Source organism: Gadus chalcogrammus, chromosome 6 (assembly GCF_026213295.1).
Source record: "Gadus chalcogrammus isolate NIFS_2021 chromosome 6, NIFS_Gcha_1.0, whole genome shotgun sequence".
In the NCBI taxonomy this organism is placed as follows: domain Eukaryota; kingdom Metazoa; phylum Chordata; class Actinopteri; order Gadiformes; family Gadidae; genus Gadus; species Gadus chalcogrammus.
In genome coordinates, this window is record NC_079417.1 from 3,501,929 (window position 1) to 3,528,052 (window position 26,124).

The 26,124-nt window shown below is 51.7% G+C and overlaps 2 protein-coding genes across 3 annotated transcripts; both read left to right on the forward strand.

Annotated features, from left to right (window-relative positions):
• The first annotated feature begins 86 nt into the window (after window positions 1-86).
• On the forward strand, window positions 87-3,445 carry gpn2 (GPN-loop GTPase 2). 2 transcript variants are annotated; one of them, XM_056592890.1, is made up of 6 exons: window positions 87-185; window positions 451-910; window positions 1,288-1,444; window positions 1,657-1,817; window positions 2,429-2,559; window positions 2,748-3,445. In XM_056592890.1, the coding sequence occupies exons 2-6, from the start codon at window positions 491-493 to the stop codon at window positions 2,818-2,820; spliced, it is 942 nt and encodes a 313-aa protein (XP_056448865.1). In that variant the 5' UTR covers window positions 87-185; window positions 451-490; the 3' UTR covers window positions 2,821-3,445. The 2 variants fall into 2 exon arrangements, with proteins under 2 accessions (XP_056448865.1, XP_056448866.1); XM_056592891.1 differs by lacking the exon at window positions 87-185 and adding an exon at window positions 189-278.
• Window positions 3,446-5,423: 1,978 nt separating this feature from the next.
• On the forward strand, window positions 5,424-25,754 carry arid1aa (AT rich interactive domain 1Aa (SWI-like)). Its single transcript, XM_056592236.1, has 19 exons — window positions 5,424-6,665; window positions 9,094-9,312; window positions 9,403-10,143; window positions 12,482-12,743; window positions 13,661-13,750; window positions 14,062-14,232; window positions 15,333-15,750; window positions 16,255-16,400; window positions 16,520-16,605; window positions 16,749-16,958; window positions 17,533-17,737; window positions 17,950-18,085; window positions 18,309-18,472; window positions 19,136-19,334; window positions 20,721-20,852; window positions 21,615-21,711; window positions 21,938-22,853; window positions 23,062-23,192; window positions 23,785-25,754. Exons 1-19 carry the CDS (start codon window positions 5,766-5,768, stop codon window positions 25,720-25,722), a joined length of 7,161 nt encoding a protein of 2,386 aa, XP_056448211.1. The 5' UTR covers window positions 5,424-5,765; the 3' UTR covers window positions 25,723-25,754.
• Window positions 25,755-26,124: the final 370 nt, after the last annotated feature.

A 26,124-nucleotide genomic window follows, 5' to 3' on the forward strand; every position in this document is an offset into this window, starting at 1 on the left:
CACGTTAGAGCCTTCATGATATGATAAGCATAAGATATAACTATAACCTTATTTATACAATGGCTCCAACGGTGCTTTTATTCTGACAGCTATCATTGTCCCGGAAGTACTTGCAAATTAATTTAGACTCATCGTTGTTTACGCGGTTGGTTAACAAAACGTGCATGCACAATATAAGCTAACATGTGAGTAAAGGATTATTAACGCAACCGATTTAATTGTTATATTACTGCTAGTCGGGATCCTTTGTTACCGTGTATCTCCAAGCAGCCCACGAGGTGCTACATCATCGACACTGTTTTACAAAGTACCCATTTATCAAACTGTTATGACAGGCGAAAAACTATCAATTTAGACCATTTTATTGAAATCCGATTTGTTGGATGCACAACTTCTCCTGTCACATGTTGCGGGACATCTGGACTGACTGTTGCCTCTGGTTCTCAACAGATGTGAAGCTGAGTCCATATAGTGGACTGCCATAGTAACAATGGCCAGCCCAGCATCACCACCACCATCATTGCGCTTCGGCCAGGTGGTCATTGGACCCCCAGGGTCGGGTAAAACCACTTACTGCTTAGGTATGCAGGAGTTCATGGGCCAACTAGGACGAAAGGTGGTCGTGGTGAACATGGACCCGGCCAACGATGGGCTTCCCTATAAGTGTGCTGTGGACGTTTCGGAGCTGATTACCCTGGACGACGTGATGGACAGTCTGAAGCTTGGGCCGAACGGGGGTCTCCTGTATTGTATGGAGTATCTTGAAGCTAACCTTGACTGGCTCGAAAATAAACTGAATCAGTACAGTGACTATTACTTCTTGTTTGACTGCCCTGGGCAAGTTGAGCTTTACACTCACCAAAGTTCTCTCAAAAATATATTCTCGCAGCTTTCCAAATGGAATTTCAGGGTGAGTCTTTTCATACAATTTCAAATATTCTCTCCTCAGATTAAATGAGTTGGGTTGAGCCAGTACCAAAGTGCAAATAACCAACGCTTACAAATGATTATGTATGCCTACTTGAATTTTAATTTGTCATATTAAGTAATAAGTAGGCTATTTAGTCATTTAGGAAAAAAAACTTCTTTTTTTTTACTGGCACACATTGAATTCAGATACATGTAAATCAGAGCGGGTAGGTATTTCAGTATCATGCTGAAGGATGTCTCACTCAGTTGAACACTCCTGCCCATTACCTCCACTATCCTGCCTACTATCTATCCATTACCATTACTTTCTGCTGTGTTTTGTAGTCAATTGAACAATTGTTGTGTGTTCTCTTTCAGCTGGCTTCAGTCCATCTTGTAGATTCCCACTACTGTGCCGACCCGGCTAAGTTCATCTCTGTGCTCTGCACGTCTCTTGCCAGCATGCTGCATGTGGAGCTTCCACACGTCAATGTCCTGTCCAAGATGGATCTCATTGAGCAGTATGGAAAACTAGGTGAGATACAGGTTATCTTGCCGACCCACAATAGTAATACAGCCTATCTAGCTGACCCACAATAGTAATACTGGTTGTCTAGTTACCTTAAAATAAACAGATTGCACGTTTTAAATGTGTGCTACATCAAGGCACATGTTTTAATGTTCTGCCCAGCACTGCTGTTAGTTGGAACTAAAATAAACCTTTTGGATTTGTTTTTCAATGTGCAGCTTTCAACTTGGACTTCTACACAGAAGTCATGGACCTCCACTATCTCCTAGACCATCTTGCATCAGACCCCTTTTTTAAGAAATTCCACCAGCTAAACCTAAAACTGGCTGAAGTTGTAGAAGATTACGGCCTTGTCTCCTTTGTTCCTCTCAATGTGCAGGTATATCCACTGTCTCGATACATGATGTGTACAACACTATCATTTGACTCAAATTCAAGCAGTTTAATTAAGCTAACAATCGAACGTGTCCTGTATGCAATACCTACAGCAACCACATGAGCGCTCTACCCAGATCAATACCTGCGCCACACCTGCCAGCAGTCGTGTGTCCTTTTATTATGAAATCCTGATATTGCTATTTTTGCTGAAAATCACAATATCAAAACGTGCACAAGGTTTTGGTATTCATTTAAATCTGATCCACTCATGTTGTGAATATTAAGATATTTAAACAAATTACACATTTATAGTAATTAGTAACACACGCTTGCAATTACATTTTCTGCCGTACATTGTTTTGGGCATGTATTAGGAAATGTATGAAGTGTCAACACTGTATGGTAAAAGTATCTTTTGCTTGACTCCTGACTATGCATTTTATCGAGACCTGTGTCGAATTACCAATCATTTTTTATAGTTTAGCTTCCAATAGTGATTCTGCATACTTTCTGGAGCGTTATTATGGATTATTTTAATATGTATATTAACAACATTTTGAAATCCGAACATTGAGCAGGTATACCTCTGTCTTCCTAACCCTGCGCCTCTAGGACAAGCAAAGCATGACTTCGGTCTTGCGGACGGTGGACAAAGCCAACGGCTATTGCTTTGGAGACCTGGAGGAAAGGAATCTGCAGGCCATGATGTCTGCCGCCGTGGGGGCCGACTTCCAGTTCGACTCGTATCCTAGACCTCCTCATGACCCATTGTTCCTCCTTTTGTATGAACCAATGTGTGGGAGCCGAGGATAGTAATGAAAACATATGCATCTCCCCCCCCCGATTTCTCATATGGCACCGGGACTAACGCTCAATTTAATTTTCCAATGTGCAATTTTGTTTGGATTTTCTTTAACACTGAACTCTGCAGAGCTCTTGGAGTGCAAGAGAGGTATGTCAAAACCCGGGAAGCCACCGTGGAGGAGGAAATGATGGACCTGTGAGTAGCGTGGCAGGAATGCAAGAGCAGAAGTGGTCGACGTTTGAGCGCCGGCAACGGCGGGTACCTCATCTCGTTTGGCCTGAATCTCAAGGCTTCAGCACTGAAGCGTCAGAGTGCAGGAACCGAATCGAAGCAACGCAGAGCCTTCAGAGCCACACCTTCAGCACAGAGAACAGCCGAAGACTTTGGAAAGGCAAAAGTTGTGTGTGTGTGTGTGCGTGTGTTTGTGTGTGTGTGTTTGTGTGTGTGTGTGAGATAGACGGACTGTATATTACGTCACACATAATGGCATCAAAAGGTCCCTCTGCCTATTTCTGTTATATTAAAAAGGAATACCTTGAACAGGTTTTCTTTCAGATGTGTAATAAATAATGATTTTATAATTTCTGTATGTTTGAAAAATAAAAGTAGTCCCAGAGTTTTGTGTGCACCTTTTTCTGAAGGCGGGGGGAATCAGAGAAAAATATGATCATGCTTTATAATAATTTGTTTATTTTCTTTGTAGATCTAGCCATGTTTAGTGGGATGTTTGCTTTGGATTTCAAAATCTGCATAGCGTCTGTCTTGTTTTTGAATAGAACCGCGAATATAAATAAACTACCAAATTAGGCACATAAATAGCGGTACTGCAGTGTTTGTTTCAGTTAACGGACAATAAACAAATGGCGCCAAACACCAGTGATATGAGGCTCCATAGAGAAAGCTATACTGGTTCGGTTTATTCCAAACCAACCGTGTATTTGAAGAATGTATTCGGCTAATGAGTCCACGATGTTGCGGCGTTAAGTTCCCCTTCTAGCCAGCAGATGGCACATGTGGTTGCCAATCCTTGTTCCAAATCCATGCATTTTCTCTCCAGCTTTTCATAGCAACCAGAGCAGAAAAATTAAGTCAGGCGGGGAGAGGAAGCCACATTAAATCTGTGTTTCTGCACAACTGGGCCTGTGTCTCTGTGTCTGGTCTTAGGGATGGAAGAGCCTATCTTCTAAACACAAACTACACTTCAAATAGATTTCCAATTGTTACAATTGTTCTTACACATTGTATGGACATGGAAAAAACATATAATTTACGACGCAGCCATTTTCCACATGTATCTTACTGATGATTGCACGATTGTACACGGTCTAGCTTTGCAAGCTGTGGTAGTTTTACACTAACCATGTTGAGTTTTTACCTTTGTTCCGTTCAGATCACATGTTGGTAAGGGAATAATAGCTGCTCTGGCCTGCTAGGGATTTCTCAGCATGTGTAAAGCCTGGATTCCTATTTGCAATCTCTGTACATTAGGGGGTGTGTCAGGGTGAATGTTAAATTGTATTCCGATGTTTGTACATGTGATCAAGTATGCCTCCTCGTTGCTACTTCCTGCTTTTTTCCATTAAGCCCCCTAGAGGTGTGTGTGTGTGTGTGTGTGTGTGTGTGTGTGTGTGTGTGTGTGTGTGTGTGTGTGTGTGTGTGTGTGTGTGTGTGTGTGTGTGTGTGTGTGTGCGCGCGCGCGCGCGAAACTGCGTACGGACGTGCGCGTTTGCGCGCACGAGAGAGAGTAGATGGAGGAAATTCAAAGACTAAAAACTTAAAACTATATTAATCACACCTATATTTGGAATTATCAGTAATAAAATAAAATAAACATGTTCAATCTAAAATATAAAATATGTGTTTCGCTCTTCATGGCAGGCTACAAATACTTTCTCATTCCAACCCCCCTCATTCAGTTGTAGCTTGAAAAAACTCGTGTATTTATAGTTTTTTCGTTGAGGAGGTGGACTCTAATGTGACAATACAACGTATTAAGATGAGCGAACGCAGCCTTGGTTTCTATATTTCCCTCTCTGCGAGAATCGGGCTGTGTTTTTACAGCTAGTTCAATGTGAGCGGCTGAGAAGCGGCGCCCATCCCCCACACTCACTAGAGGAGTGTTCTGCTTCCCCGGCTGCCGCTCGGAGTGAGAGACAGACAGAGGGGGTGGGTAGCAGAGAATGTACACGGGTAGTCTCGTTGGCTGCAAGGCGTCCTTCTGTTCTGAAAACCCTATCTTAGTTTTGGTTGCCTACACTAGGAATCTGGGTTTGATAGAAGTAAAAACAAACATTGTATTCGTGTAGATTTTGTAGCAGACCTTGAAGGTGAATAGGCATGATGTGTTTCACCATGTCCTTTACCAGTGGGGAATAATGTAATGCGATAAAAATAGGGGTGTACATTATCATTAAAGGAACTCGCATAGCTTCAATCAGTATGTGGGTATTTCACACTGCAGTTTGAATCACAAGAAGCAACGTGTTCTACCATTTGTGTCGTTAAAAGTATACATAGTACAAAAGTAATAGCACATACTGAAATACAAATATTTAAGAACAATATGTTCTATGAATGAGGATATCATAGCCTGCAATACCTAACAAAATACCCTAAGGTATAGATTCAGACAGAAATATTTTGGTTAGCAAATATCTACGCTGCTAGTTGCTGATATACAAAGTTATGTTAAACTTAGATTGCTTTATGGGGGCAAAATATTCCACAGAAAAGATAAGCTACACCATGATACACTACAAGGAGAAATCCATCCACTCCGCTAAAGAATCCACTCCATGTTTTGCCGCCGCCTGTGCGCCTCAGTAAGATGGCTGTCTGTAGCCTCGTGCTGCTGCTCCCCGCCTCGACCCGCTCACAGTCACACAACTCAGTCACACAACTCCACTACACTTTCTGTCGGGTTTTACGCATTGTATGGACCCTGACTCATTAAACTAAGCGACTACGGAATACGACGCTCGAATGGTACCCGGATTCGATCCGGTGTAGAGGTGGGAATGAATCGGCACCAGGATGCTTGGTTCTAAGCTATTATTTCTATTCAATGGTAGCTTTTGATTGTGCCTGACTCGAGAGAGAGAGAGAGAGAGCGAGAGAGAGAGGGGGAGAGAGGGAGAGAGTATCATGGCCGCTCAGGTCGCCACTCTCAACACTAGCCCGCCTTCAGAACTAAAAAAGCCGGATCGAGAACCAAAAGAGGAGTCGGTACCGGGGGAAAAACAGACGGACAAGAAACCCTCGGGATTAGACAGCGGATCACCGGGACGGGGAGACCTGCAGGACGGGGCCGACGGAGGAAATGCAGGGGGAGGAGGGGAACCTGAGATGAAGAACGGGAATGGGAACCCGCCCAGGCCTAATAATAATCAGAATGATTCTATCGGACCGGATGGGAATAACCACCCTGGTATGGTTAATCACCACGGGTCCGCTTTTCCTCCACCCTCGTACGGATACAGCCAGCACTACGGTCGGGCCCCTTTTCATCAACATGGCGGACAACAAAGCCCTGGCATGGCAGCTGCTGCAGGTCCGGTCGTGCAGTCGAGCAACATGATCGACCCATATCAACCCAACTCGCACGACCATGGATTTTCTAGCCATTCGTTCAACAATTACAGCCCCTTCCCAAACAGAACTCCCTATCCCGGCCAAGGATACGGCATGAACTCCCCACGCAATACCCAGGCACCGACAGCTGGGGGACAGCCAGCTAAGCAACAACCAGCGGGAGGACCCACAGCAATGGCTGGATCTTACAATAATCAGAGATATACTATGGGAAACCCTCAGCCCACATCCACCCCGACACTTAACAAACTCCTAACATCCCCCAGTTCTACCCGGGGGTACCCCAACTACCCGCCCGGTGACTACAGCGGTCCAGAAGGCGCTACTAAGGGACCAGCAGACATGGGCAGCAGCGGTCCGTATGGAGGCAGCAACCCGGCCTGGCAACAAAGACCTCATCACCCGTCGCCTATGAGTCCGGGAAGTGCCGGGCCACCGCTTGGCAGAAACCAGGTAAACACTAACATGCCGTGGACCAAGACTTGTGTTCGTACGGTCTCATGTACTGTAGCTGGTTCTCAACACAGCAGGCCAGCCATTGTCTATTGGTAGTTCGCAAAGACTCTAAAATGGCTGCCTCTCATTTTTTTCCCTTTACACCAGTCTATCAAAGTGCTCTTTTAGGTATATTTGTAGGCGAATTCAGGGACCCGAGGACGTAACTCAACGTCGATATAGGCAGTAAATCGGGTGAAACAGCGTCCAGGTAGCAGAAGGCCCGGCTTTAAAGGGTGTAGGTGTAAATACACTGTAGGGCAACGTCTTGTTTTTCCGCGATCGGTTGCACGTACGCACACACAAAACAAATTGAAATTGAACGCGTTTTTCCCTTTACATGTGAGTATACACGATGCACTCGGCCAGAAAACTGAGCTTTAGTGTTTGCGCCTAACTGTAAAATTAAACGTTGTGTTTAACTTTTATTAATGCAAGTATGAAGGGGCTAGATGCTAGATATGTTGCAGTTGTGTGGATTGGTTGAGTAGTGCATGACATGTCGATTCAGACCTCGGAATTAAGAAAGATGGAATATGTGGTGAAGATATTCATAAAAAAAAAAGCAAACTTGTTCCAAAAAAATGAGGATGAAAATGTGTAAATAATGGTGTAGGCTTTGTATTTTGTAGAAGTTGCGTATCCCCCACACATTGCACTGAGCCTGTGTAAAAGGTGGCCTAAACGAGATGAGTAAGTGACTGCAGTGTGCGTATTGCTTTGCTCTGGGATTTGAATTGTGGAGGTAAAAATCCTTCTGTCAAAGCCAGGAGACAGTTGGTCTTGGGTTGACATGTGAGCTGAGATGTGATTGGCTCGGCATCCGGAGCTCATGGCCATTAATAATTACATGTGGTTTAACGCCACGGTGGCTGATGTGAAAACAGCATTAATTCCTCAGAATGTCCAACATATAGCCATGCTCACTCCTATTCTTGAGTCTTTCCCCATACCCCTCTTTCCCATACATATTATTTATTGGCCCATTTTTGTTCACAGATTTTTGATATTATTAATGTTATTTATAAATATGCATATATACCACAAAACATGTGTGATCTGTCAAATGTATCTAATCCAATCTGTCAATGGTATATTAATTATACTTTTAACACCCAATCCCAAGCAGTCACAGCCACAAGACTGTTATATCTCACATGTTGGGACCTGATGTGTTTAATATGTATGCATGTGAAGTCCCAAAGAGATTAATGAAAGATGCCAAATTCATATTTAATTCATAATTTGAATCACACTTACCATGGTTAATAGAATTTCAAGCTGCACTGCTACATTTCTAATACCCCTTGATATATTCACAATAAAGACCACATTGTCTTTCAAAGCTTTATTCGTTAACAGTAACCAGCATGCTGTAGGCTCTATTTTGTCTAGACTAGACACCACGACCGAAGGCAAATGAGAGAGCAGCTCCGCTTGCTTGCGAGGTTGAGTGTTGCTGTGTCTGGCATGCCACAGAAGTTTTACTATGTGGCTGCAAATAATTCCCCCCATAGCCCTCCCCCCCAAGCCAATCAGAACACAGTCCACCATCTCTCACCAGCAAAGGGAGTTCCCCCTCTGTCTTATGCAGATTAGCCATGTGCTCTTCTTATTTATTTCATTTTATTATCTTGGATCTGGCAAATGTCACGTAGGAGGACTTTGCGTACTATATTTGTAAAGGGCATTATTCAGCAGGGTAGCCTCCTAAGCATAACGCAACGGTGGGAACCCCTCCGTGTACTGTGCTCCTAAGAAGTGGTTAGACTGGTGAAGTTATAATTTCTTATTCTCTAGGCCACTCAGGATTGTATAGATATAGACAATAAGGTGAAGTTATTCTGAATGGAAGTCCCAATTACTTTATAAGTGTGTCCCTCAGGTGTACTGATTTACGATTGTAGAGTACATAGTTTCCTGAATGGTTTGCCGATGGCCCCGCTATGACTTCTACACTGTCAGGTCTGGTCCACTCTGCTCTGGTGTCATTCATTCAGAGCCAAAACTAGCGACTCCTTACAGGCGGGAAAAAAAAACCCAAAGGCAATCTTGGACTAGGATCAAAACAGGATCCCAGCTGGGATATGTTTAGGAGCGGGCAAGCTGCCCTCCTACTCTAAAGTAGCATTATGTGTTTATAGAGCTCTGTTGAGGACTTAAACTATGGCAATGTAAACATGACCCCAGAGAAACCTTATGGGCATGGGAAATTTAAAAAAAAAAAAAACAATACCTTGTCCAATGAATGCGGAAACACCGTTAAGGCTGCCAATGTTTTGCTTTTGTTCATCATGGAAGACTCAAAACAGTCCCATGCTTGTTGTGAAAAACGAAGTGTATGCATTTTGTAACCAAGTGTCTTGTCTGTACGATGTCCCTACAGCCTCCTGGACCAATGGACCCGATGGGGAAGATGCGAGGCCAACCGTACGGAGCAGGGAGTCCGTACTCCCAGCAGCCCGGGCAGGGGCCCCCGACCGGGCCCCAACAGGGACCAGGCTACCCAGGCCAGGCGTACGGCCCCCCGGGTCCACAACGATACCCGGTGGGGATGCAGGGACGCGCTCCCGCGGGCATGGGGGCGATGCCGTACGGCCCACAGGTGAGTCTCTCTTGTCCCCCTGCGCTCTGGCCCTCGGTCTGGGTCGAGTGCCGTGCTAACTCTCCCCGTCTCTCCCGTGTTTCTGCTCAGATGGGGTCCTACGGCCAACAGGGGCCGGGAGGGTACGGGCCTCAGTCCCAGGCCCAGTACTACGGCCAGCCCGGCCAGGCCCCCCACCCCGGCCAGCAGCAGACGGCCTACCCCCAGCCACCCTCCGGACAGCAGGGCGGGCAGACGCCTTACCCGGGCCAGCCCCACCCGGCGCCCTCCTCCTCCGCCGCCGCCCACAGCCAGGGAGCGCCGGCCTATCAGCAGCCCCACATGCCCCCCCAGGGCCAGGGCCCGCCGCCGGGCGCGTCCCAGGGCCCGCCGCAGCAGACGCCGTATTCCCAAGCGTCGGCGCCTCAGTCCGGCCAGTCGCCGTATCCCCAGCAGCAGGGGCCCCCCAGCCAGGCGCCCTCCGGCCTGCCCCCCTCGCAGGCCGGCCCGCAGGCTCCCGCAGGGCCCCAGAGCCAGTCCAACTACCCGGGGGCAACGCAGGGGCCGCAGCAACAGCAGCCGTCCCAACAGCAGCAGCAGCAGCAGCAACAGCAGCAGTCCTCCTCCCAGCAGCAGGCAGCCAGCCAGCCCTCACAGCAGACCCCCGGACACGGGCCCCAACACCCACCCCAGGGCCCGTCGGGAGCGTACCCCCAAAACCCTGCCGCTGCACCTCCTACCACACAGCAGCAGCAGCAGCAGCAGCAGCAGCAGCAGCAGCAACAACAACAGCAGCAGCAAGCACAACAGTCTCCTTACCAACGGTTTCCCCCTCAACAACAGCCCCAACAGGTACGCCAATCCTTAGTCATTCTCGTCCTCTCTCTCTCTCTCTCTCTCTCTCTCTCTCTCGTTCGTTCGTTCGTTCGTTCGTTCGGGAGGACTCCTCTGTTAGCTCCCGAAGCCCCCAACACGCCCTGAAAAACCTGAACCAGCCTTCCTGTCAATTCAGCCGACCCTCTCGGGGTTTATGCTGGGAAAGCTTTAGCATGACCTATAGTTTTTTTTTCTTCTTCGAGAAGAAGAAGAAAAAAAAATTATTACATTTTTTAGTTTTTTATTAAATGCCAAAATGTCACAAGTTTTTTTTTATTTTTACATTTCATAGAAAAACGTGAATTACTATTTTGCAATGACTGCTATTTTGTCTAAATCTTAAAATGTTAGGTCATCCATAGCTTTGCACAAATAGCTTTCCACAAATACGTTTTTTTCAAGGCCGAGATCAAGCAGCAATTTTTCTTTTAGTGAAAAAACCCCAAAGAACTGGGGTTGACCTAAAATAAAAAGACAATAAAAAACACACAGAATTTGAATCCAGTTCTCCAGTGAGACGCAGGCTAGTTATAATCCTATAACCTCGAATGAAACGGGCCATTTGTCTATGGTTAAGTGTACCTTTTTTATGGAGATTTGGGGCAATTCAAAGAGGAATTACGGTGAATGCAGGGAAAGCATTAACTAAATAATCAAAGTGTGTCTTTGCCACAACAAGTCTAGTGCCTGCATCTATGAATTCAGATTGCTTAGAAATCTAGCCAATTTGTAAAATAAAAAAAAATGCTTTTATATCCCAAAATACCCCCCTTATTCCTTCGATAAAGATAAAAGATGGGCCATGGTAGCATTTTCAGAATACGGAGAGCCTCTTCTTCAACCGTCCCCGGTGGGACGTTGGTCAACGACGAGAGACTAGTAATGTCAGGATCCCGTTTGAATTGTGCCATGAATTACACATATCACGTTTTAAGAAATCCAAAGTAAATTTTGTCGTCAAACGGTTGTCAGGGAACATAGAGTCTTGTGTGAAGCCTCTCTCTGCACTTACAGCTCTAGTCTCGCAAATGATCTGGCCTGATGTGTTTCATCCAGCAACTACTATCCTTTATATCCATAGAACAGAACGACCAGTTGCTTGTGTGACTAAATCCCGGTACAAGACACACGGGCATCGTGTAAACGTTGGCTTCGGTGGCTCTGGGCAGCCTGTTCAAGTAACGACGTCACTAAGGTGGCTTTTGTGTTTGTGTCGTCTTTCTAATGACATATTTTCCACCGTCTTATACGTCTACAGTGTTGTGGTCCAACGTCAGGGGAAGCACACGGGCTCTCCACTGCTGCAGTGTAACCCTCAACCCAGTATTTGTATTTTATGTCCCCTGTTTTTGCTGCGTTTTGTTGTCAACACAATAAGAGTACACCATGTTGGTCTGAGGCTCAGAGACAAGCTCTGTGTAAACAACTAGTAAATTGGAGCCGTATTCTGAGGGGGGGGGGGGGGGTGTGTGTGCGCGCGTGTGCGGTGTGTGTGTGTGTGTTTTTGTTAGTCTTGGTCACATGGCAAGGCTACCGCTGTACGCTGACTCAGCTTACATCCTACAAACCTTGGTAACCATGACAACCCCCTAGCACTAATGTTGCACTCTTCATAGTTATTTATTTATTTGGTGTATTGAAGGATAAATAAGGACAGATTTGTCTGTGGGCTCGGGTGAGTTTCTTTCGGTGCCTGAGCTTGCCTGCTCTGAAAGCACATCCAATAAAACTCCTTCTCAATAGAAAAATAAAAATAAAATCAGTTTTCTCAGTTGCCAAGTCAATAAAAGGCGGGGCAGATTAAATAGGTTAACACACAAATCGTTCTACATCTAAGGTCAGGTCCTGAAGCCCCAAAAGCAACGAGTTTAGAGCAGTCTATGCTTTGCATCTTTATATTCTAAAAGCACCGTCGATGTAATTCAAATCTGACCTCTGAATGTAATAATTGTTACAATTTGGGCATTTAGCAGACGCTTTTATCCAAAGCGACTTACATCGGTTAACGCACACATTGACACACCGACGGCAGAGTCAACCATGCAAGGCGACAGCCAGCTCATCAGGAGCAGTTAGGGTTAAGTCTCTCGCTCGGGGACACATCAACACTCAGCTATGAGGAGCTGGGGATCGAACCAGCAACCTTTCAGTAACAAGACAACTGCCCTACCTCCTGAGATAAGCCGAACATGGCACGACTAATTGTAATTTCTAATAATTGTTCCAAGCTATAACACCTGTGTTTCCGAATTGTGTGTTTTTTAAAAAAAAACTCAGCCTTTCTAAGCGTCCTCTCCTCCCCGCGTGTGTCCAGGATCTGTCGGGCTCCCTCGACGACCTGCCCGTGGGCACCGAGGCGGCCATGAGCCCCGGCGTGAGCACGCCCGGGGTCAGCACGCCCGGGGTGAGCACCCCGGGGGTCTCCAGCAGCCAGGGGGACCAGAGCAACCCGCCCTTCTCGCCCCACACCTCCCCCCACCTGCCGGGCATCCGCGGGCCTTCGCCGTCGCCGGCCGGCTCACCCGCCAGCGCCGGCGCCGGCCGCAGCGGCCCGCTGTCTCCCGCCAACATGCCAGGTAGGCCCGCCTCACTTCCTGGACCCCGTGCCCTCACTTCCTGGACCCCGTGACCTCACTTCCTGGTCCCTGTGTCCTCACTTCCTGGACCCCGTGCCCTCACTTCCTGGACCCCGTGCCCTCACTTCCTGTCCCCGTGCCCTCACTTCCTGTCCCCGTGCCCCCCTACCCCCCCCCCCCAGTCGTGTGGAGGCAGAGGCGAGGGCGGTTCTATTTGAGGGGGGGGGGGGCGACTGCGCGCTCATACTTTTTGCGTCTTCAGTGAACATGGCTGTTGTTGTGCGCGCCTTTGATCAATGTTCATGATTGTTTTTAAGGCTTTTAATTATGAGAACATCAAAGCCCTTGGATTGTGTAGTACCTTTATTTATTTTTTAATGCCGTTTGAAGTCCAAACACGCTCGCGACTATTCTGGGTAACACTCTTATGACTGCGATGAGACCTGAATCTGTGTTCGTCAGGCGGATATTAAACGCACGCTAATTGCAACTCTGCTCCAGCTGGATAGGCTTACAGAGAATCGAACCAATTGCAACCCACGTATCACTCCAGTGCTCGAGTTACCCATTTGTAACTCAAGGGCCTTCGTCCTTCATTTGTAAGCTAAAGGATTTATTCTGGTTATGTTTTTTTCCCCATCAAAGAACATTAAGAGGCTGTCATTTGAAGGTAAAGTAAAGATTAGATTAAAAATGAGAACTACCAGTGCAGACAAGTAGACAGACATGGAGGTCGACATCAGAGCTTATGTTTTTCCGACCCGAGGTGAATAAAAACTATTGAAGCTTCACGGGAACGATTGAAACCTCATTCAAAGCTACTAAGCCCGCCAGCCATTATAATCGCCAGTGAGGCTGCCCAATCGACCAGGCTGTGCTCCCCGATACTCACCCGGACTCGTGCTCCCCACTCTCAGGGACCCAGATGCCCCCGAGGCCGTCGAGCGTGCAGTCCGACGGCAGCCTGCACCCCTCCATGAGCCAGTCCCCCATGGCCCAGGAACGAGGTACAGCCCCCCCCCCCTCTGCCCACCCTCACAACACAAAGATGTCTGCGGATGTTGACATGACAAGTGCTCTTTGTTGCAATGTGGTACATTTAAATATCAACAATCTCTCAAATCTGTAACATTATATCCTAGTGTTTTGTTTTTTTATTTGCATTTATTTGATTAACAATGTTGTCAGAATGGCAACTTGTTCATGGTATCTGGCAAAGGTGGCGATGGGGGGGGGGGGGAGATTTGAACCCCCTGTTTGAGTGTGTTTGGGGTGCTTCGCGCCAGTCGCTCACCTCTGCCCCTCATGGGTCCGCCAGGGTTCATGCAGCGGAACCCCCAGATGCCCCCGTACGGATCCCCCCAGTCCGCCTCCTCTCTGTCGCCACGCCAACCCTCCGGAGGACAAATGCACGCTGGGATGGGACCCTACCAGCAGAACAACACCATGGGCGGCTACGGGCCCCAGGGGGGGCAATACGGACCCCAAGGTGAGGCTTCTGCGTGGGGGTGTGTTTGTATGGGGGAGGGGGGCGGATTGGGGGGTGGGGGTGGGGGGGGGTGTGTGTGTGTGTGTGTGTGTGTGTGTGTGTGTGTTATAAGAATAAATTATGTTTTTATCACTGCATTCCCATAATTCTCCTTTAAGTGGAAATTAATCATTTTTAACGGCTGAGAAAATATTTACTTTTGAATTGCTCAATTTATCACTCACAAGTTCCCTCCAGCGGTGAGGAAATGATTCCCCCCCCCCCCACACACACACGCGTCCCGCTAGAAGCCAAACCTATGGAACACGTCTGTAACTCGGGACAGGAGTTGCATTCTGTGGCTCGTTCCCTCCCTCGCGCGCTCTGGTGCAGCTATAAATAGTGGTGGAGCAGAGAGTCAGCTGACGTAGCGGAGCCCAGGCCGTGACGGAGGTTCGCAGCTCGCAGCATAGCTCGGCCGCGCGCTGTAGGAACAGATAATTCGCTCCACACACTGTCCATCCGGATGCCCTCTCCTATCTGGGCCTCGTACCAGCCTCGCCATACGTGCATTGAGCCCAAACTCCTTCCCCCCCCCCCCCCCCCCCCCCCCCCTTCTTCCTAGCCTTGACGTATGCACTTAAGTTAAAGCTAGGGTCGACAATTTGGAGAAAAGCAGCAAGATAAGCTAGATTTTTTTTTTTGAATGTGTCCAACTGAAAAAGGTCCCCACCCTCCCTCCAGGCCTCCGAGCAGAGCCGCTCCCCCAGAACACATGACTAGCTCGCTGGCTTTAGCAATAGCTGTGCTTGTGGGAGGCTCCAGCTATTGGCAATAAGTGCATTGGCAGTGCCTGTAGGTAGGTAGGTAGGTACGTAGGTAGACAGAGAGACAGGTAATGTCTGTGTTCGAACGGGCTTTTATCAGCCCTGCCAGATCCACAGATAACGTATAACTTGTTTTTTTTGGATGTAAAGAGAATTTCAACAAGTATGACCAAAAAAGGATTCTAAAGTAAACCCCCCTCACCTAGATCAAAGTTTCATCTAAAATGTAACGTTGTTAATTTCACTTCAAAGAAATGTGAATCATAACCGTCTTGTGTGTTTTTTTTTTCTCAGGTTACCCCCGGCAACCCGGCTACAGCAACATGCCTAACGCCAACTACCAGGGTCCGGGCGTGGGGCCCATGAACCCCATGGCGGCCCAGGCCGGAGGGCCCCCCTACACGGGGATGCCGCCCGGTCGCATGCCCCCCGGGCAGATGGGAGTGCGCCCCTACGGGCCCAACATGGGGCCCAACATGGGGCCCAACATGGGACCCAACATGGGGCCCAACATGGGACCCAACATGGGACCCAACATGGGCCCCAACATGGGGCCGAACATGGGGCCGAACATGGGGCCCAACATGGGCCCCAACATGGGCAACATGCCGCCCCAGGTGGCCTCGGGGATGTGTCCCCCGCCGGGCCTGAACCGGAAGCCCCCGGACGGTGTGGCCATGCAGCACGCCGCCTCCAACTCCATGCACAACAGGTGGGCTCCCAGGGCAGAGCGAGCGGCGTGCGAGAGCGCAGATGATCAGGACACCCGTTACTCACTTCTACTCGATTTAAAAACAAAACAAAAACAAAAAAAAAACAGTGTCATTGTTCCCCTCTTTTTATCGCAATGTATTTTTAAGCATCCTGTTAGATTTATGAGGGAAATACGGTTGGAGGGGCTGTTGTGTTCAGTGGCTCGTATCCGTGGAAGCCATTCCGTCAGAGTGCCTCGCTGATAGAGCGACGGCACTCGCGCCTCAGCGCTCCCTCTGCGTTGATAGCGGATGTATTAACGGCAGGTGTGACGACGGCGAGGCAGGTTTAAAGAAGTACTACACCACCGCTGTAGTGAACCCCATGTTCCTTCAGGGGACGCAGTGCAGCAGATGGAAAAGTACTCCACCGCTTTTTTAGTTTACGCCGTTTTCGTTCAGAAGATGCGGTGTAGAAAAATACTTTGACTTGGTTTGACCGAAAAACGTCCTTCCTTCCGCAGGATGCCTGGCTACCCAAACATGCCCCCGGGTATGATGGGCTCCGGCCCTCCATACGGACCCCCCATGAACAACATGTCCGGCATGATGAACCCCCAGGGGGGCTCCCCTTACCCAATGGGCCCCAACATAGCCAACAACTCCACTGGTAAGTTCGACTCTCGTGTGCAAGCCAGTGTTGAATATCAATAAAGCACTCGACAAAGAGTACCACGGTTTCTGTTGTAGTAAAACTGAGCTGACTGTAAACCTCCCTTGTTTGTCAAGGTATGGCTCCTAGTCCCGAGATTAACAATAAGATGAACAACAAAGTGGATGGAAGCGTGACCCCTAAACCGGAGCCCAAATCCAAGGTAATCCAGATTTTATTTTTTCTGCCCACCTTCCCCCCGTGAGGCCAACATCTCAACGAAGTAGATGCTCTCAAGTTTTCTCTCTCGCTGACACGCCCCTCGTTCCCCCCCCCCCCCCCCCCATCCTTGCGTTCCCCGAACAGAAGTCCAACTCGTCCACGACCACCAACGAGAAGATCACGCGTCTGTACGAGCTGGGCCCGGAGCCCGAGAGGAAGATGTGGGTGGACCACTACCTGGCCTACATCGACGACAAGGCCATGGGGATGACCAACCTGCCCGCCGTCGGCCGCAAGCCGCTGGACCTCTTCCGCCTCTACATGTCGGTCAAGGAGATCGGCGGCATGGCGCAGGTACGACGTCCGCCCACCGCGTCGGCAGCGTCCCCCCCTAGCATCCAATTGGCATGTCCTTCATCAACGACGAATCAACAGTTCAGACTTGTTAAAAGTGAATGAAACGGTGGTTGCGTAACTTCAGAGCTCCGACGTGACGTCGGTTCCACCATCGAACCGGACGACCCTTCGTCGTTAATGGGAATTAAATTATTTTAAAGATGTTTGTCGATGAGCAAACGCCTCATTTGGAGTTTTATTATGCAAATTGTGTTGATGCGTTTACATTTCGCTCTGATTATAGGAATAGGGGCAATCGTGAGCTGCTTCACGGATTCAATTAGCTAGCCAGCGTTTGTCTCCTCTCTTCTTTTATGTTTCCAAAATAAGCATAAATTGCCGCTGCAGTAGTAGAAGTAAACTTTGGGCCTCCCATGTTTGCCGCTCGACTGACCTTCCAACAGCAACGTATCGATGTTACAAGTCGGAATATCCAAGGTCAAAGTTCAGAGTTCAGATTTGCCTTGTATGAGGAATAACCTCTGTGCTGTTGTCGTGGTCTCCCCCCCCCCCCCCCCAACCCCACCCCTAGGTCAACAAGAGCAAGAAGTGGCGCGAGCTGGCCACCACGCTCAACGTGGGCACGTCGAGCAGCGCCGCCAGCTCCCTGAAGAAGCAGTACATGCAGTGTCTGTTCGCCTTCGAGTGCAAGGTGGAGCGCGGCGAGGAGCCCCCGCCCGAGATCTTCACCGACAACAAGAAGAACCAGGCCCCCAAGATCCAGCCCCCGTCCCCCGGTGAGTCCCAGGACCCCCCCCCCTGTCCCCCTTCATACATGTGAGGCCGGGCTAAAGCTGTTTAATATCATCAAATCCCCAGAACCCCTCTCGCCTCTCCCTCGCCGTCGTGCGCCCTGTTTCCTTGTTATTAAAGCCGTGTGTCCTATCTGTCCCCCCCCCCTCCTCCCTCCTTCTTTATTTCCAAACTGAAGCGTCCCTGTGCTCCACAGCCGGCTCGGGGTCCCTCCAGGGCCCCCAGACGCCCCAGTCCACCAGCAGCTCCATGGCCGAGGGGGGAGACCTGAAGCCCCCCACCCCGGCCTCCACCCCCCACAGTCAGATGCCCCCGCTGCCTCCCGGGGCGAGGTGAGTCCCCCCGCCCTGCGTCATCGAAACGTTCCCTCGATGTTCTTCGGTCCCACGCCCGTCGGCCTGAATGTGTGACACTTATAAAGACGCGCCGGCGTTTAAAAAAACCGACTAAGCTCTTTCGTTCCTCTTCCTCCCTCTGGGTCGCACTCCTCTTCTTCGTCGCTCCCCGCCACCCCTTCCTCTTCCTTCTCCCCCCCCCCCCCCCCACCCGGAGCAGTGTCAGCCTGCAGGACCCCTTCGCCGAAGGGAGCGACCCGGCCTTCCCCCGGAGGAACCTGACCCCCAACTCGGGCTACCAGTCCGGCATGAGCACGCCGGAGATCCAGGGCCGCATGGGCCCCTACGAGGCCAGCAAGGACCCCTTCGGGGCCATGCGCAAGGGTACGTTGGCACGTGGGTGATGGGGTCGGGGTGTCCCTAGCGTGATAAGAACGGGGTACCGGGGTTCGAGTGGGCTTCGTTGTACCGGTGGGATACGGTAATCAGGGTTGTCCACACATCCTGAAAAAGTCTTAAATTCATGTTTCCAAAATTAAGGCCTTGAAAAGTCTTAAATTCGTAACAAATGTCATATCCTGGTCTTAAATACTGTAACACAAGGTCTTAAATTTTTCTCGAGGGACTTTTCAGGAAGGACATGTAGAGAGGCTTCTTTCTTGCTAGCTGCATATATAAACGATTACCTGCGTGCTTGCTAGCTAGTCTGCGACAATGGGCAGGTGGATGAGTCTCATTGAGGGGCACACGCGCTATGCTTGGGTTATAATACAGCGGGATCCCCCCCCCCCCACCATCGCGTGTTTGAGGTCTTAAATTTCCTTCAAGGTGGTCTTAAAAAGGTCTTAAATGTGACTTACTGAAACCTGCAGATACCCTGTAGGTTAGGTGGTTCAAATGGGTGGGCTGTTGATGTATACGAATGTATTTCCTCCCGGTGTATTATCGATACGCCCCTCATCTATCGGCCAGCCGTGAGAAGCGGGCCTTACTCTCCCTCTCTTGATTTGTTATTTGAGCGTACGGGTGTCAACTTGGTGTCCCCAGTGAGCGAACAGTTCCTGCCCGCGAGCCAGCCCCCGAGTGGGGGAGCCGGGGAGCCACCGCCGCAGCCCCCGCCCCAGCAGCAGCAGCAGCAGCAGCAGCAGCAGCAGCCTCCGTTCAACCGGGGGCCCCCTGGAGCCATGGGGAACATGCCAATGGGGCCCAGGCAGCAGTACCCGTACGGCCCCGGATATGACAGGAGGTGAGCATGGGTTCCTGGCATCGAGGGGGGGTGCATCTCGTAGGGTAGCTCTGGCTGCGCGTTGCCGTGTGAGCCATGTGGAGGCCGAGGCCTGATATTAATACCCTTCTGATGTTAATTACATAGTGCTGCTTTCCATTTAAAGACTAACTTCAACTCCTATGCAGTTCATTAAGACAAGTGGACGCACACTAAAATAAATGATTTATGATGTCCTACTGAAATAGTTGGATGTTATGATTACATTACTTTGCAAGCTAGTTTTTTTTTTTTTATCTCTTGGTTTGAAGTGTTTGGTGTGCGTCTCCTACTATGTATGAGCCAGTTAACCAGACAAGTTCACCAGCGGTTAAAGGAACCCAAAAGGCAAACATGGGTATCATTTCGATTTTTCTTCAACCCGGATTTGTCAACATAAAACAGAACATAAGATCAGTCTGCCTCGTCTAGATTAGTCACGCCATTGTATCATAGGAAGCGACACGCGTTGCAAATTAGACTTGGGCCCGTGGAACTGAAAGTATCATACTTGCGTGGCAATTTTCCAAAATATATTTACTGTTGCATATTTTATAACCAACCAAAATTTATTTACTGTTGCATATTTTATAACCAGGAGCACGGTATCAGAGGGAAACTCTGTTTATTTATTAAGTAAAACAAGAGGCGCTCTTTAAGAATACACTCGGGACCCCAGCAACACTAAGAGGGGAAACACAATCCGTCGTATTGACCCTAATTAAATAAAGCGGATAGGATGCTGTAAACGAAGACCGTGGCTTTAGTGGATAATAATCAGAAGTCATTTAGTTGTAGACCCCAACATCGTGGGGTAACAGAGGTAGAGCTACACCAGTAAACCCACCGTAGTGTGGTAACGAAGGCAGCGTTACATCAGTAAACCCTAGTGGGAGAGAGGCAGTTACATCAGTAAACCCACCGTAGTATGGTAACAGGTAGTGTTACACCAGTAAACCCTAGTGGGAGAAGAGAATGTATTCAAATGTTCTCTGGAAAAGTTCAGATTTAGATTCTTCTGGGGTATCGATTGATGGTTTTGCTTTATTCTTACACTTCCATCAAATTTCTTGGCAAAGTGATCCCCAAATCAGTGATGCGTTGAGTACACTACAGGGCGAAAAGCCCCATAAGCCAATAAGTGTATTAAAGTGAAACCCTTTAAAACAATGATCTCTTACCTGCCCTGGGGGGGGGCTGTAGTCAAACATCAACGCTTGGCTATCGGACGTAGCATCTGGACCCCGTGTTCCGCCGTTTAACCGTCCGTCAGCAGCCCCATGCTGTGACCGTTCACCTCTGGCTGGCTCCTCCCTACCTCATTCATTCTTTGTGTGTGTGTGTGTGTGTGTGTGTGCGCGCTCCCAGACCAGAGCAAGGGATCGGCCCCGAGGGAAGCATGGGCCCCAGCGGCCCTCAGCCAAACCCCATGATGCCCGCCAACACCGAGGCTGGGATGTACTCGCCAAACCGCTTCCCCCAGCAGCAGCAGCAGCCACGGTCAGTTCAGTCCCATAATCAGCAGAGGGGCAGAGGTGTTTGATTTGAATGTGCCGGTGGGTTGATTGCAAGGGATTCCCCAGGGGGGCCGTAAGGTAAATTGGGAAGGCTTCAGGGAAGCCGGTGGAGTCTAGATTTGATTTAATCATTAGTTATTGTCTTTTTACGATTGGCGCTCAGAGGTAAAGCGGAGTGGGGAAATGTACACTCTTGCACGTTATTTCTTAGATCGCTTTCCCTCGTGTTGCTTTTTCTGTTTTACAATATTTTAACTGCACTCTGCGAGAACCAAATGAAAGGCAAAGATTTCTTATTGGAGAATGTCAATAGCCCGTTTTAATGTCTTAATATTATTAGCTTTCCTATTAAAGAATATTAGGAGCCATAATTTGTTACCGGCCGTGGATTAGGGAACATGACTTAAATGCTCGAGGCACGTTCTGGGATCCATTGAGCCAGGTTCTGTTTGATGAAACCACATTTATATGCATTTGAATTTGTCAAATCCAGTCGGCAAGAAAATGCAATATACCTGTGATCTAGAGTCCTACACGGACTGTGAGGGTAGATTCATGCTCTTTATATTTATACATAAAGCTAGCGGATAGAAAATAGGCAATGTCTTTCACCTGGGTTTTAAGACAAAAGTTCATATTTGTGTGTTTTTGTGATATTTGGTTTGGCAGTGAATTCACTCTCTTCACTCGATCGTGGCAATTTGCATTTGAATGGACAAACTAATCGCCCCAAATGTGTTTGCAGGCATGATTCCTATGGTAATCAGTATCCTGGCCAGGCAACGCCCCCTAGTGGCTCCTACACCAACCCGCAGCCCGGAATGTACCCACAGCAACAACAGGTAAAAGGAGCCCTCCCGTTGCCCCGGTGTTGTGCACTATCACCGAGGGAAACCGTCCCTGACGCCATGGACACATTGACGCAAAGCATTAGAATTATTAAGAAATGTAATCTATTATTTAAATAATCGAAGCTATATTTGGCGGTATGCTAATGGCTACTCGAGTCCAAAATGTCTGCATTTTGCGTAAGCACGGTCCTGATTGGCTGCCCCTGGTTCTCCGCAGAGCTACAAGCGTCCCGTGGAGGGGGGGTACCCGCCCGCCAAGCGGCACGAGGGGGAGTACAGCGGGCCCTTCCCGGGGGGGCAGCCGCCCGCCCAGCAGCAGCAGCAGCAGCAGCCGCCGGGGGGCCCCTCCGCGGCCCCCGCCGGCCAGCCCGACTCCTACAGCCAGTACGGCGGCAGCGGGCCCCCGGGGCCCTACTCCGGCCCCGACCGCCGGCCGCCCGGCCCCCCCGCCGCCCAGTTCCCCTTCGGCTTCGGCCGGGAGCGCATGCAGGCGGCGGCGGCGGCGGCGGCGGCAGCGGCAGGGGCGGGGGGCGGACCCGCCGCCCAGCCCAACATGCCCCCGCAGATGATGCAGCCGGGCGGCCCCGAGGGGCCCCCGGGCGGTATGTGGCAGGGGGGCCGGGGGGACATGAACTACCAGAACTTCCCCAACCGGCAGGGTGGTCCCGGCGCCCCGGGCTACCAGGCCATGACCCGCTCGGAGGAGATGATGACGCCCGAGCAGCGCATGGCCCACGAGGGCCAGTGGGGCGGCCAGATGGGGCCCGTACGGCAGCCGCCGTACGGCCCCGGGGGGGGCGGCGGGGCGGGGCCCCCCATGCCCCGCTCGCTGCAGCCCAACTACCAGAGCCCGCAGGGCGTCCAGAACCACATTCCACACATTCCCGCGGCGCCCAGCCCGGCCTCGGTGCCGCGGCCCCTGGAGAGCCGCACCTCGCCCGGCAAGTCGCCCTACGCGCACGGCGGCGGGATCAAGATGCAGAAGGCGGGCCCGCCCGTGCCCGCGTCACACATCGCTGCCCCCTCGGTGCAGTCGCCCCTCATCCGGCGAGACATGCCTTTCCCTCCGGGCTCCGTGGAGGCCACCCACCCCATCCTGAAGCCCCGGCGGAGGCTGACCATGAAGGACATCGGTACGGGCCCCCATAGCTAAACACCCCTTTTGGTTGACTCATTGACTTCTATTTTGGTTTGGTTTCGTCCGTCCCCCCCCCCCTCCCTCCCTGTTTTGGGGCACAGTCTTTGCCTCTTAGTCTTTAAGAGCACCTCGGTGTTAAAAAGCTCCACACACACACACACACACACTAACACTCACTCACGGCGTCCTGTGTCCGTCCCCAGGGAGCCCCGAGGCGTGGCGCGTCATGATGTCCCTGAAGTCGGGCCTGCTGGCGGAGAGCACCTGGGCACTGGACACCATCAACATCCTGTTGTACGACGACAACAGCATCGCCACCTTTAACCTCGCCACGGTAAGGCCGGCACCAGGATGACCCCGGAGACGGGTTAGAAGACGTGTAAAGGTGGCAGGTGGGCGAACGCTAGAGGGTTAGGATCCAGAGCAGACTCGACGGTAAAGAGAGGCCGGTTAGACACAGAGCCATGCACCACCCAGGACCATGCTGAGGAACAGCGACTTCGTTTTTTTTTGGACCCCAAAGTGAAAATGTCCATGTTTTTGAAAGGGCCGGTCCTATAACATGTGTAACATGTCAATGATGTTTGTTGCGCCCAGTTTTAAATTAGGATTTATTTATAAGTATTTATATATTTTTATTGATTTATAAGTTTGACAGTTTTAACTGGTAGTTTTAGGCCCAATCCCATTTCTACCCCTTACCCCTTCCCCCTTCCCCTTACCCCTTCAAAACAAGGGGGAGGGGGGGAAGGGGAAGGGGTAAGGGGTAGAAATGGGATTGGGCCTTAATCTGTCAAATAACGTCTTTAAAGGGCCACAATAGAATACAGAAACGTCGGTGGATGTCTTAACATGGCAGTAAAAGAGGTTAAGAGAAGGAGAAGGTGGTCTAACCAACGGTTCTCCTGCTCTCTCGTGCGCCCCAGCTTCCCGGGATGCTGGAGCTGGTGGTGGAGTACTTCCGACGCTGTCTCATCGAGATCTTCGGCATCCTGCGCGAGTACGAGGTGGGCGACCCGGGCCAGCGGACCCTGATCGACCCCGACGCGCTGACCCGGGACTGGGCCGGGGCGGAGGAGGAGGACGAGGACCCCCGGGGGGCCGAAGACATGGAGCAGGACGACGAGGACGACGAAGACGAGGACGAGGAGGAGGAGGAGGACGAGGCGGAGGTGGTGGGGGTGGCGGCGGCGGGGGAAAGGAAAGAGGGTGTGCAGGTCCGCATCAAGGAGGAGCCCGGGGAGCAGGAGCCGGATGCCGTGGCACAGAACGGCGAGAAGGCCGAGAACGGGGAGGACGTCGCGGCGGCGGCGGCGGCGGAGGAGAAGAAGGAGCCGGCGCCCCTCGCCCCCGGCCAGGCCAGGCCCAAGCAGGCCAGCAAGTTCGACAAGCTCCCCGTCAAGGTGGTGCGGAAGAGGGACCCCTTCGCGGCGGCGCGCACCGGCCGGCGCGCCACGGTGCAGGAGTTCGACAGCGGCCTCCTCCACTGGAGTGCCGGCGGCGGCGACTCCACGGAGCACATCCAGACCCACCTGGAGCCGCGCCGTGGCTTCATGGACCCGCGCCGGCGCGTCCCCGACGACGCGCCCCCCCGCCGGGGCAAGCTCCCGGCCGCCACCGGTGTCGTCGCGGAGACAGCCGCCTCCCCGTCCGCGGCGGAGAAGGAGAAGGCGAAGGAGCAGGACGAAGAGGCGCCACGGGACGGGGAGGAGCCCGCCGCCGCCGACAAGAAGAGCGACGGCGAGGAGCAGCAGCAGCGGCGGCGGCGGCGGCGGCGGCAGGAGGAGGAGGAGGAGGAGGACGCGCAGGAGGAGGAGATCCGCTCGCTGGGCGTGGGGCTGATCCGGAAGAGCGCCGGCGGCGTGGCGGTCCTGGAGGACGAGCCCCACAGCAAGGACGAGGGCCCCCTGGTGACGCTGGCCAACTGGCAGGACTCGCTGGCGCGCCGCTGCGTCTGCGTCTCCAACATCGTGCGCAGCCTCTCCTTCGTGCCGGGCAACGACCACGAGATGTCCCGGCACCCGGGCCTGCTGCTGCTGCTGGGCCGGCTGGTGCTGCTGCACCACCGGCACCCCGAGCGCAAGCAGGCGCCGCTGACCTACGAGAAGGACGAGGAGTCGGACGAGGGCGTGGGCCAGCGCGACGAGTGGTGGTGGGACTGCCTGGAGCTGCTGCGGGAGAACACGCTGGTGACGCTGGCCAACGTGTCGGGCCAGCTGGACCTCTCGCTCTACCCCGAGAGCATCTGCCTGCCCCTGCTGGACGGCCTGCTCCACTGGGCCGTGTGCCCCTCGGCCGAGGCCCAGGACCCCTTCCCCACGCTGGGGCCGCACAGCGCCCTGTCGCCCCAGAGACTGGTCCTGGAGACGCTCAGCAAGCTGAGCATCCAGGACAACAACGTGGACCTCGTCCTCGCCACACCGCCCTTCGGCCGGCTGGAGAAGCTCTACGCCATCCTGGTGCGGCTGATCGGCGACCGCAAGGTGGCGGTGTGCCGCGAGATGGCGGTGGTGCTGCTGGCCAACCTGGCGCAGGGCGACGGCACGGCGGCGCGCGCCATCGCCGTGCAGAAGGGCAGCGTGGGCAACCTGCTGGGCTTCCTGGAGGACAGCCTGGCGGCCACGCAGCTGCAGCAGAGCCAGAGCTCCCTGCTGCACCTGCAGGGGATGCACTTCGAGCCCACCAGCCCGGACATGATGCGGCGGGCGGCCCGAGCCCTGCACGCCTTGGCCCGGGTGGAGGAGAACCACTCGGAGTTCACGCTGTACGAGTCGCGCCTGCTCGACCTCTCCGTCTCGCCGCTCATGAACTCGCTGGTGTCCCACGTCATCTGTGATGTACTCTTTCTGATTGGCCAGTCATGACAGCTGTAGGGAGCTGTGGCTCCACCTTTTTTTCCGTGGGGGAGGGAGGGGGAAGAGGGGAGAGTGGGGGAGGAGAGTGGGGGAGGGGGTGGTTGGACAGCCCTGTCCGGTCTCTCCTGGGTGAACCTGGCTTGTATGTTTAAAAAGGGGGTCGTGGTGGGGGGGGGGGGGAAAGCTCAAATGACTGTTTTTAATTTATGCAAAACCCTTCAGATTCCATTCTCGAGACCCCCCCCCATCCTCTCCTCTCCGCCCCGTCCTCGCTCCAGTGACATGGGGGGGGCGGGGGGCCGGAGGGGGGGGGGCAGCCCGTGGACACTACTACACTACCGACCGGACGAGAAGCAGCCGGGCACTGCGGTCGGATGACGGCTCTGCACTCGCAGGGAGGAGGAGGAGGAG